Source organism: Myripristis murdjan, chromosome 2 (assembly GCF_902150065.1).
Source record: "Myripristis murdjan chromosome 2, fMyrMur1.1, whole genome shotgun sequence".
NCBI lineage: Eukaryota > Metazoa > Chordata > Actinopteri > Holocentriformes > Holocentridae > Myripristis > Myripristis murdjan.
Window position 1 is genome coordinate 7,869,411 of NC_043981.1, and position 12,001 is coordinate 7,881,411.

The following is a 12,001-nucleotide window of genomic DNA, read 5'->3' on the forward strand; positions in this document are numbered from 1 at the left end:
TTCTCTGGAAATGTGCGCTCTTCGTCTCTTGATTGGACGCAGGCACAGTTTTGGGGAGGTGCGGGTGGTCCCGGTCCACCTTAAAAGCAGGTGCGCAGGTGCCCATCCCGCTCAGCTGCCCTCTGTCTGACACTGGCTGGTAAACGTCCACCTGCTGCTTCATAACAACATGTCCAAGCCCGGAGCGTACAGCAGCCAGTCCTGCTCCCCGGCCGGGAGGGCAGGAGCGCCCAGGAGCTACCCGACCGGCCCGTCGCACGACTCCAAAGTGGACCCGCAGGACCAGTCCGCCAAGACCAAGGAGAAGGACCAGATGGTTGGACTCAACGACAAGTTCGTCGCCTTCATCAATAAGGTTTGCAGCCGTTTGACGACCTATTTAACCTATTACAAATAATAATTTACACTAAAAAAAAAAAAAAGAAAGAAAGAAAGCCCCTAACAAAACCTGCAAATCAGTCAGTTCATCAATCAATCAAAATACAAAATCTGAAAAAATAAAAAAGGTATAATATTTTTAAACACAAGGAGCCCATACCTACTGTAAAATACAATAAAATAATATATTAAAGGGAAAATTTAAAATAAAATTAATCAACAATATAATACATTAAATTAAATTAAATTAAATTAAGCTTTTTTAATAAAGCAACAGGCTATAGCCTAAAAAGTCACTGAATTTGTCTTTTCCAATCAGCGAAACCACAGAATTATTTTATTTCTCTCTCTCTCTCTCTCTCTCTCTCTCTCTCTCTCTCTCTCTCTCTCGCTTGGTGTTTAACTTCAGGGTTATCACGCTCAGTGCATGCCTTATTCTATAGGCTATAAAACTCTAAAGTTTAAGTTTTTTTTTTTTTTTTTTACATTTCATTTTATTGTCCTATGTTTTGTATTTTATGTTGTTTTATTTTTACATCAGGTATAGCTTCCTTTCTTTAAAAAAAGAAATACGAGTTTTTAATCTACTTTATATTTTTGTATTCTTATTTAGCCTATTTATTGATTTATTTGTGTTTAAGAAAAAAAACGGAAAAGTTATTGTCAGTATTAAAAGAAAAAAGTTGTAAAGTTCATAGTAAATAACAGGCCTAGAGGGGGATAAAAACAAAAGCTGCCGCTGGCGGGCTTCTCCTCCTCTCTGCCTCTCAAACACAAAAACCCCTCTGGATCTACAGCTAATGCGCCATCTGGCGGCTAATTTGAGAATTGCGACAATTTAATAAATCCATGCTATATGCAGGCTTCTTTTGATGCCAGGTATTTGTATTGTTTTTCTCTCAATAATCTCCTACATTTTTAATATAAAAGGTATATTTATGTAATTCTTACTGTGATATGATATGGCATGTTTTGTAGCCTCTTTTCCTTATCGTCTCAGGTTTATAAGGATCAAAAGTCAGTCAAAATATTCCTGAAACATAGGAGTTTATCAGAAAGGTTGTTGGTGTTTTTTTATCACATAAAAATAAATTTAAATTAATCGAAAATCATACTGGATGCATAACATACACCTGCTGTCCCGACCCCACCTTCTCACATTCTTTCGTTCTTCCTCACACACACACACGACTGAAGCACACACTAACAACTCACACACACCCACTAACAACTCACACACACACACACACACACACACACACACACACACATACACGGATGTTTAGAAACTGGAAAATGGTTTCCATATGTCCTTAACATGAGCCGCAGACATAAATGCATCACATTAACTTTGGCCCTCAGTTCCATATTTTTTTTAGGCCTGACAGGCATCAGAGATTTAATTTACACCATGACATACTGCCACAACGATGCACAAGATGATGTCTTTTCTGAAATCATCTTCCAACATCAAAGTCAGATTTTCATCATTAGTATTTTTATGCTTACAAATGCTTTGTTGCTCCTCAGCTTTTTTTTTTTTTTTATTATTATTTAAATTTCTTTCATGTCTTTCATTTAGTCCCAGCGTCTCACTGGTGGCATCTCCTTGTCTTTGTCTCTCAGGTGAAGCACCTGGAGGATAAGAACAAGGTCCTGGAGACGAGGCTGAAGATCCTCCAGGAGCAGGATAACTACAAGGGCAAAATCGACGACACCGTGAAGCGGCTGGAGTGCGAGCTGCAGCAGCAGATGGACGGCCTGGAGCACGACCAGGCCAAACTGGAGGCCGAGCTGCGGAAGAGCCAGGAGGAGGTGGATCACACCAGGATGAAGTCAGTGGACCGAGGACCTTTGGGTTCATACATAGATAGATAGATAGACAAAAACTGTGCTTGTCTTTAGCTTGTCTTGTCTTTTAACTTAGTCTATAATGCATCAATGCAACAATTAAAAAGGCCTTTTTTTAACTGAAAAATAGATGCAAAAAAATAATAGCCTACATCTATATAATAGAGCTATCATCTATGAATCACTAACATTAGTAGATTAATTTCCTAAGAGCATTAACTCCTTGATTAATCATGAACATCCCTTATAAATAGATAACAAATTTGATTTGTGGTTACACAAACATGAAGACAGAAGATAGAAATGCTCTGGAAATCTTCTCATTGGTCGACTTAAACCTGAGTGGGAGGAGCCAAAGGGCTACAGTTACCGAGCTGGTCAAATTTAATAGCAAAGAGGGAAAGTCACCTATTATAAGTGGAATTGGAAAAAGTGAGCCTGGTGTTACTCAGCTGTTGAATTCAACCTGTGAGATTATTTGTACCTCCACACCAGCTAAACCACTAAGAAATTATTTTCTAATTAAAGTGTGTGTAGTGTATTTATCTTTTTTTTTTGTTTTCAGTTCAATTAAAGAAGCTTTTTGACCCATCAGCACAGTAAGAACTGAGGAGAAATATGTAGAAATAAAAGGAGCACAGGATGGATGAATCAGTGGTGCTTGATAGTTTTCTAATTAATGACAACAGAAGCATCCGAGGCAGGGAGGCACACAGAAAAATGCACAGCTGTAAAGGTCCCTGTAGTGCCGATGAGCCTCCTGACTTGTGCAGGAACATTTTCCCACGCCATGCAACATCACTGCTGTCCGCTTCTCCACCTGCTTCCCTGCTGCAGAGAGAGAGAGATTACCATCCATCAACCTTAAGCTCAAGCCTCAGGGGTTAACTTGGGTTCAGGGAGGGTCCTGCACTATGTCTGAGGTGCAGAACGGAGGATGTGCACACACACACACACACACATACACACAAAGGTTTGGGTGAAAATATGTAACTGTTAGGGCAGAGATCCAAGGACAGGGGGTGAGACACATTCATCCTGCGCCGCTTTCCTCAGCAATGCTCTAGTCCGGATCTGCTCAGCACATGGACACACTCACACATATGAATGCTGTAAATTATTATTTTTTTTCATAATGACTTCTAAATCGGTTTCAGGTATGAGGATGAGTTCCAGAAGAAGACCGAACTGGAAAATGAGTTTGTCATTTGCAAAAAGGTGAGAACACTGGGTTCTCCCTCAGTGTGCTTCCGAGGTTTTAAGTAAATAAAATGAATGAATGAATGAAACCTTGTGTGATGGACTGAAATGCAGACACACACAGAGAGAGGCAGATGTTTGCTGAAAATTGAAAGTGAAGCAAATGGTTGAGCAAGCCAACAGACAGATACAAAGCTAGGGAGCACAGTGGACATCTGGTAAAGTGACTGGAATATAAAGTGTTGGAGGCTGATTGGTGATGATGAGGAACAGCTGGGTTGCTTGCACACAGAAAACAGGTGTGTAATGGGAGGAAACACCGGAACACCTAGTGGACAGGACTGGAACAGCATGGCCTGCAAGACAAGATACTGCAGTTTATAGATACTAAATAATCCACTTTTGGAAATGTGTATAATTTTAATCAGTGTGGATACATAATATTTTGTAAAGGTCATCAGGAACAATGCTCTCACATGTTGTTTATGCCGTGTGTGTGTGTGTGTGTGTGTGTGTGTGTGTGTGACAGGATGTAGATGAAGGTCACTTGGGGACAGTGGACCTGGCTCTGGAGGCAGAGGACCTCATGGGAAAGCTGGAGTTCCTCAGGGAGGGCTACGATGAAGTAAGACTGATTGACAGGCCGCCTGAGCCAATCAGATTATGCACTACAGTGTTGCTTAGAACTACTGCTCTCCACACTCATTGGTTTAATAAAAGATGAAAATAAAACTTGATGCTACTGCTACTGATTGATGTGAAATATTAAGAGTAGGGAGCAAATGGCCTCACCCTCAAATAACTCTCTGTTCTTTCTGTTCTTGTCATTAAAGGAGATCAAGGAGCTGGTGTCGCAGATCCAGAACACCACAGTGGTTGTGCGTGACACCGCCAAACGGGCGCTGGACATGGATGAGATCATCGAGAGCGTCAAGGCGCAGTACGCCGACATGGCCGCCCGCACCAGGGAGGAGGCCGAGCAGTGGAACCAGAAGAAGGTCAGGAAGAGGACGGTGATTTGAAATTTTCAAAAAGAAAACCACAACAGCGGTGTGACCGATGCTGCTGTTTTGTCCCCCCCTGTCTTCCTCAGATGGACGCTCTGGTCCTCAGTGCAGGGAAGCACGAGCAGGACGTGCGTGATGTCAAGAAGGAGATCGCAGACATGCTGCGCCTCACCCAGAGGCTCAATGGGGAGCTGGAGGCCCTCAAGAAGAAGGTCTCACACACACACACACACACAAACACACACACTCACTCACACTTGCATTGGGATCCAGTTGTGTAGTGCATATTCATGGTCACATCCTAATATTTGTAAAAACCCATTTCATCCCATTTATTCTGTGCTCTGTTCCCCTCGCAGAAAGAGTCCCTGGAGAGAGACATTTTGGATGCGGAGGGAGACGGTCAGAGGAACCTGGAGGAGGCCCGTGACAGCATCGTCCAGCTGGAGGAGGCCCTGAGGCGGGCCAAGCAGGACATGGCCCGTCAGGTGCGCGAGTACCAGGAGCTGATGAACCTCAAGCTGGCCCTGGACATCGAGATCGCCACCTACCGCAAGCTGCTGGAGGGCGAGGAGAAGAGGTGAGCGAGCAGGGAGGGAAGAGCAAAGGGCGTTTAGTGTATTCACTGTATCAGAAATACACAGTATAATGCATAAATACTCCTGCTCATGACTGTCTCTCCTTCTCCATCTCCGTGAAGAATGGACGACCTCATGCGTCAGACAGGTAAGAACTATTCTGTTTCTTTTTTAGACACTATCTTTTTTTTTTTTTTTTTTTTTTTTTTTTAAAGGAACAATCCACTACAAAACATCAACATTGTTAAAACATATTCTGGTAACACTTTACAATAAGAGTACAACAATTAACATTAGTTAATGCCATAATAAACATTAAGTAACAGGTAATGAACATTAAGTAACAGTTAACTAACCGTTAACTAATGTGTCTAAGAATCATGTACTAATGCTGTTCATGCTAAGGTGTTGATTTATATGTTATTTAAGGGTTATTATAGATATTAACATTACTCAATGCCATAATAATTATTAACTAACAGTTAATTAACCATTACGGCATTAACTAACGTTAACTAACGTTAATTGTTGTACTGTTATTGTAAAGTGTTACCCATATTCTTAATACATCAATGATGTACCTTGCATTCAGGGCACATTTTAAGTTTTCCTTTAAAAGTAACTGTATCAAAACAATACCTGTCAAGCAGAGAGAGATGATTCTACGTCTGAAAGGTGGAGAAAAGAACAAATATAACGAATGATATAGACTAATAAAAATGACATTCATTTTGACAGAACGTGAAAATATTAAACTATAATTGGGCTATAACTATAACTGATTAGGCCTAAATGAATTAAAATTTTGTTATTTGAGAGTCCGGCCCCCATAGTTTCTGCTTTGAAAAATTGTGGCCTTTGGTCAAATGTAGTCGATGACCCCTGACATACACCAATCACAGTGTTTTCTAGTTTCAACTGTGAAAATCTGCCCTGCTTGCTGCTTTGCTCTGCTGCTGTTGGGTGTTTGTGCTTGGCTGCTTGTTTGCTGACGACTACCAAATCTAACACTCAGCTTGGATCTGCTTTCATGTTCTGTTCTGGCAGATTTTGTGGTTGGTTTTGGTGCAATCAGTTTGTGGGAGTACATTAAAACATCGCCCAAACAAAACTGCATCGCCATTGTAAAGTACCTGTGTCTCCGTGGTGAGCCAAGCCCCAGTGACGCCCTGCCAGGGACAATGTCAGCTGCCATTGACAAACCTTTCACTGTCTGTACTTTAGTGGCTGGGTTTAAAATACTGCAGCACTCACTGAAGTAAGGCTTGTTTTGGAATCATGACAGGCTTTCCCCACAGTGGCTGTAGTTTAAATTCTCAGTGATTTGATTAAAAACACATTTTAGCACAAAATGTGGCATTACCACTTTTGGGGACCACATCGCGCATGGACCAGATTTTTTCTTCTTTGGCACCCCACTGGCAAACAGAAATATTGTCCAATATTTCCTCCACATATATTGCTGGTGCTTCCTTGGCACCCTGCAACAGAAAAAAGTGTCTTCAACCTGTTACTAACCGGAAAAAAATCGGTACATGCGTGAATGAGGCATGTGGAGCCAAAGTGGTAACACTACTTTTATGCTAAACTGCTTTTTAAAGAAAACACGAGAATAGAGAGTTTCTATTACAAAGAAAAATCTTTTGTGACTCTAAGACAATCTTTAAATCAGGAATTTACTAAAATATATTAAAGCCAGACACGACAGTACAGACAGACAGTAAGAGGTTCATCGTTGTATTGTCCCAGACAAGGTGATTGTTGGGGGAGGCTAACAAGAGGCTGGACACAGCAACTAACACCCTGAAACTGAACTAATTCTAATCCAATATATATTTTTTCCAATCTGAGTTTCCTGGTTCTATGTGAAGAGCCATTGTAAAGAGAAAGAATTTTTTAGGTCTCATGTTTGGGTCAAAAAAGTGTCCATCTCATAACCACTAATGTGCTCTCATGATTGATTTGTTTTTTTGTCCAACTAAAATCAACCCTCTCTTTCGCTCAGATTTTTAAAACAAACCAACCAATCCAAGTCCTTACTTGCACGCAGACGATTACTCGCCGCTGAAGCCGCAGCCGCCAGGGAAGCCTCCACGTAAGGAGCCCATCATCCCGGAAAGCTCTCCCGACTCCAAGAAACGCCTGCTGATCCGAGTGGAAGTGGAGGCAGGCAGAGTGGTGTCTGAAAGCTCCCTGTACACTGATGAGTGACTGGACCTGCCTGTCAGTCCTCTCTCTGTCAGCGCTAAGGTGCTACCCCAAATGTGAATGAAAACAAAATGATGAAATCAAGCTCTATATAGGTCAGCCTGTATTTGCACTCTTAGAAAAAAAAAAAAACAAGTGATACTGCGTGTAAGGTACCGAACAAAATGGCTCCTTTGTGTGCTTCCTGGCTTATCTGGTCAAGTTCAGCCTTTACAAAGAACATACTGTCTTATTATATTATCCAACAGTTTTCCTGGAAGCCGTGCTTGAAGTTGCTTGAAGGCATGTTGTTGATGCCAAGGTGTTTTTGAAAAGTTCTTATCTTAGTTTATGTTCGCCAAGACCCCCAGTGATGCCTGTTCTGATCTGACCCGACTGTATTGTTCTTCCTCTCACACTTTTAATATGATTGTCCTTTTTGTGAAACGGAAGCCCACATGCCTAACGGTGTGAAGGTTTCGTGATGAAGTCCAGAATAAAAAGGGGATCTTGTGGTGTCAAACATGTGTTCCTGTTGGCTTTTATACACATTGAAGGTAGAGAAGCACACATAATATCATATCATGCACATACAGCGAGATAAGCCCCCTACAATCAAATGTTAACACTCACATCACCTTTAACTGTATTCTGTTGTCACTTAAAAACATGTTCTGATTACAGATGCTTGATATCTGTGGAAAAAGCAATACAGGGAATACTTTAAAAGTTTCCCCCTGGGGATTATTAAAGTTTTTTCAATTCAATTCAACTCAATTCAATTCAAAACAATAAAACAGAACCAGAGCCAGTCTAATGTTCATGCCGGCTCACTGCAAAGACTCTGGTGAACCTATATGGCAGTAACACCTCTGTTTACCTGGACAGCCGCATGTTCTCTCTGCACTGGAACATACACACACTTTTACCAACATAAACCCGAAGATACTATCTGGTGCGTGTAAATGATTGAGGATTTATTTTGGCAGAGTGTGTTCTCTTTGTGTTTGTTAGGAAGGAGAAAGACTTTCTCTTGTTGATGTAGAGTGTTTAGAGAAAGAAACTTCTCCTCCTTCACTTGTTCACATCTCTCTTTCCCATAAACACATATGTGATATTCTTACGAGGAAATCGTCAGTACGAATATCGGCTCTAAACAATAAGGAACAACACTTAAACTGTGTGTCTATTTTAAACACCCCCTGCACTCATTTTTCACAAATACACACACACACACGTCTGACAGACCCTTCGATGATTATCCATCTCTCTAAATGTCATGTAACAATTCTGACCTTGTGTATTCTGCTTATATAAATGTTATTTTTATTTTAAGAAAACTGCATGTTTGCATCAGGTGGTTAGGAGTCATATGCAGGCATAATGCTGCCTTTTGTCTCATTCTCTTTGTGCATGTAACGATTGTACATGCAAAATAGCAAATAAAAGATAGCCTTGACTCATGAAGTGATATTTTTCGAAAACAAGCACAGCAAAAGTACAGGCATGATTTTGTTTTCCTTTCATCAAACATTTTATCCACATATGGCTGAAATATTAAACTTTCACATCAAGCAGGCCTCCTTTTTGGGGGAAGCTATTTATTTCAATGAGAATGGAAAGCTAAAAAAAGGGAGTTAGTCATTCTCAGAGCTTAGTTTCCCCGTCATGTTTGTTTTCTTTGCATTCCTGCTGTAGGTTTAATCTCCCTGTGTCTTCTAGATGTATTATGGACTGCGAGTGCATCCCCCCTCCTCAGCCCACATACCAGCATGTAGATAAACACTGGTGATGGGAAGTAGGAGTAAACACTGCAAGCAGGAGGGGTGACAGATGGAGAGCATCTCCAACCAGTGCAGCTGATGTTCACATCTGTCTAGACGTTTCCACGGAAACCTCAAGTCCACTTGTCGGCAACAAAGAGGAACAAAAACGATGTCTTTTGAAAAGGACTTGTTGTATTTCTATGAAATATAACATGGATACAAAGGTAGTTCACTGAGCGTCCTGCAAGTTACAGTACATTTCATCTTTCACATTTAGCAGGCCAGAAAAGTAAACTCATGAGAGAACATTCAAAGGAAAGAAAATAACAAGATTAATACATTATTGAATTATGGCTACTTTTGAAACATTCTTTTAATTTCTGATTTGATTTGATTTGTCTTCAATTTTCACAACTGAACTCTTTCAGACATGTTGCCCTTCCTGCTCCTATTAGCCTATAAACACATGGGTCAGTTTATATAAGTCAGCTAATATGGAAGCAGACTGTGTGCACAATTGAAATAATATGAAATAATGATATTGAAATAATATGTAAAATGGCAATGTAATCCTATGTTTGAATTTAAATTTGTCACTCATATGTGCAAAGTAGTGGCTCAAAATGAAAACTCAGATTTAATAATGTCATTTGCATTTGCCATTTCCTATAACAGTACTGACAATTTATTTAAACAGATATTTGCATGTTTTATGAGGAGCTCTGTAAAAATGATTGAATGAATAAACAAAAAATTAAAATGTATTCCCCAAAACGTGTACGTATATCACACACGATTATGCAATAATGGTGTCAAAATTATAACTGGAATGTCTTTTGCTCTACTTGCTTTTGAAGGCTCTAATAAGGCATTTGAATTCTCATGATGGAAGACCTTTTACTCTGAAATGGTCGCAAATTTCAAGTGGTTATCCAAATGTAAAAAGCAAAACAGCACCTCCCATCTTTGCAAATTTAATATATTCATGTATTTGCAAATGCATTCCTGTAACTGCTTTGACATTTTTATAGACCCTTCATATCTATTGTGCATGCAGCATGCTTCCATACAAGTAAATGTCTAAAATGTAAAACTTTTGAAAAGACGGATGGCATACAATTATATCCACTGCACTAGAAGTAAAATAACAGGCATTCTTTTTGGGAGACATTAATAAACAAATGTAACAGAGAATCAAAGAGAAATATGCATAGTTGGTTTTCTAGTGATTTCCCTGTTATGAGGCAACATTTTCTCACAGCAGCTTTCATCATTGGGAATGCAGCCCATCCACATCAATGGTTCATTATCAATGGCTGCATCACCAACTGGATATTAACCATCATAAATATGAAAATGTATTTGTTTTCCTTAGAGTGAAATCTCCTCTGATTCCTGCATCCTCCGTCTCCACCGGTCTCTGAGTTTTTGGAGAAGTTTGTTCGCGGGCTCGGTGTATTGCCGGTTGGCAAGGCCGAGCACCAGCGGCACGACGGCCATGCTTCCGATGCCGATGCAGGACAGCACGATGAGCGTGGTGGAGCCCCATTTGGTCTCGCCCAGTAAGAACGCCACGCAGACGTGCATGTAAATGAGGTAGGGAACCCAGCAAGCGAGAAAGGTCAGCGACACGGCCACCACGCAGCGAGTGTATCGCAGGTTCAGCCTCTGTTCCCGGTCTGACGCTTGACTTCCCCTCTCCACCGAGCGATGGAGACGGCAAATGTCTTTCAGCTGGCCTCGGGTGATCCACAGAACGCGGCCTGTCATGCCGGCGATGGTAAGAATAGCAGGTAAGACGAGCCCGTACACCTCCAAGTAGATGAAAGCGTTGGGGAAAACTCGCTGGTACGAGCAGCAAGCGGTTCCATTTCTTGAGCAGTTCCCAAGAGGCGTTGTCCCTCTGCTATCTGCACAACAGCCATTCCAGTCCGGCCCTGTCCAGTTATTCCACCCAAAAGCAGGTAGGGACGCATAAAGCAGCGGTGGCGTCCACACAACGAGCAATGCCAACGGAAAACTACGATGCATCCACAAGCTGCTGTAATGCAAGGGGCTGACGATGCATATGTAGCGCTCGTAGTGGACCATCACCAGGTTGAAAAGAAAGGCCAGGAACAGGAAGTTTGGGAAGACGTGAACCACAAGACAGGAGCTAAAGCTTAACTCCCGGTTCAGACCCATCCACGGTATGAAAGGGAGAGCCACGCCCGTGCACAGATCGGCCACCAACAGGCTGAGGAAGAAGTAGTTGGGCGTGTTGTGGAGCTGCCTGTTGCAGGCGATGGCCAAGATGATGACGAGGTTGGCCAGGATGATGGAGGTGGACAGCGGGACGGTGATGGCGTAGATGAGCTGTTCCTTGGACAGCAGAGCTTGGGACTCGTTGCCGTCCATCGCTGGTTAAATCGCCAGGCCTTCTCTCCCTCAGAGCCCGTCTCCACGCCCAACAAGGTGCAGGTACCCTGTAGCGGGGCACATCACAAATGTCAAATAAGTAAATAAATCCATAAAATACAAAAAGTACAGTTAAGTGACATGACTAAGGTTGTGTGATGGAACAGACTATTAGCAGGGTCTCTGATATGATATCCAAGCTTACAGAGAAATGATGCCTTCCTGTGTTCTAAGTCCAGGAATTCTGCCTCTCAAAGACCCTTCAAACAAGCCTTTCGGACTAAAAACGTAAGTCATCTGAATCCCAGCCAAGCTGTTATCAGCAACCCAGGAAAACTGAGATGTCACGGCTGTCATGATGGAGGAAAAAGAGCAGCCTTCCTCATTGAGAAAAAACGAGGCTCTTGCTGCTTAGGAAGTCGAAGTGGGGCTCAGGCTCAAAAGACAAAGTGCATGATTTTCGCGCAGGCCCAGACGGCCTCAGGCGCACATTTGATTGAACTCCAGGCCACTCTCCATGATGTGGAGACTAACAGGAAGAAAGAAAAATCCAGAGGGATGAAGAACAAGCCGATCTCAAGGGGGCAGAGGAGCGATTTGCCGAGAGTGAGATGGAAAACCAAAAACGAGAAAAGAA

General features: G+C 41.9%; 2 protein-coding genes across 3 annotated transcripts; one reads left to right on the forward strand and one right to left on the reverse strand.

Moving 5' to 3' along the window:
- The first annotated feature begins 142 nt into the window (after positions 1-142).
- On the forward strand, positions 143-7,856 carry LOC115373415 (keratin, type II cytoskeletal 8-like). 2 transcript variants are annotated; one of them, XM_030071796.1, is made up of 9 exons: positions 143-355; positions 2,005-2,213; positions 3,387-3,447; positions 3,959-4,054; positions 4,263-4,427; positions 4,523-4,648; positions 4,796-5,016; positions 5,137-5,162; positions 7,065-7,856. In XM_030071796.1, exons 1-9 carry the CDS (start codon positions 170-172, stop codon positions 7,223-7,225), a joined length of 1,251 nt encoding a protein of 416 aa, XP_029927656.1. In that variant the 5' UTR covers positions 143-169; the 3' UTR covers positions 7,226-7,856. The 2 variants fall into 2 exon arrangements, with proteins under 2 accessions (XP_029927656.1, XP_029927662.1); XM_030071802.1 differs by having other exon boundaries at positions 7,020-7,181.
- Positions 7,857-10,338: 2,482 nt separating this feature from the next.
- gpbar1 (G protein-coupled bile acid receptor 1) lies at positions 10,339-11,364 on the reverse strand. Its single transcript, XM_030075452.1, has one exon. The coding sequence runs from the start codon at positions 11,362-11,364 to the stop codon at positions 10,339-10,341; it is 1,026 nt and encodes a 341-aa protein (XP_029931312.1).
- Positions 11,365-12,001: the final 637 nt, after the last annotated feature.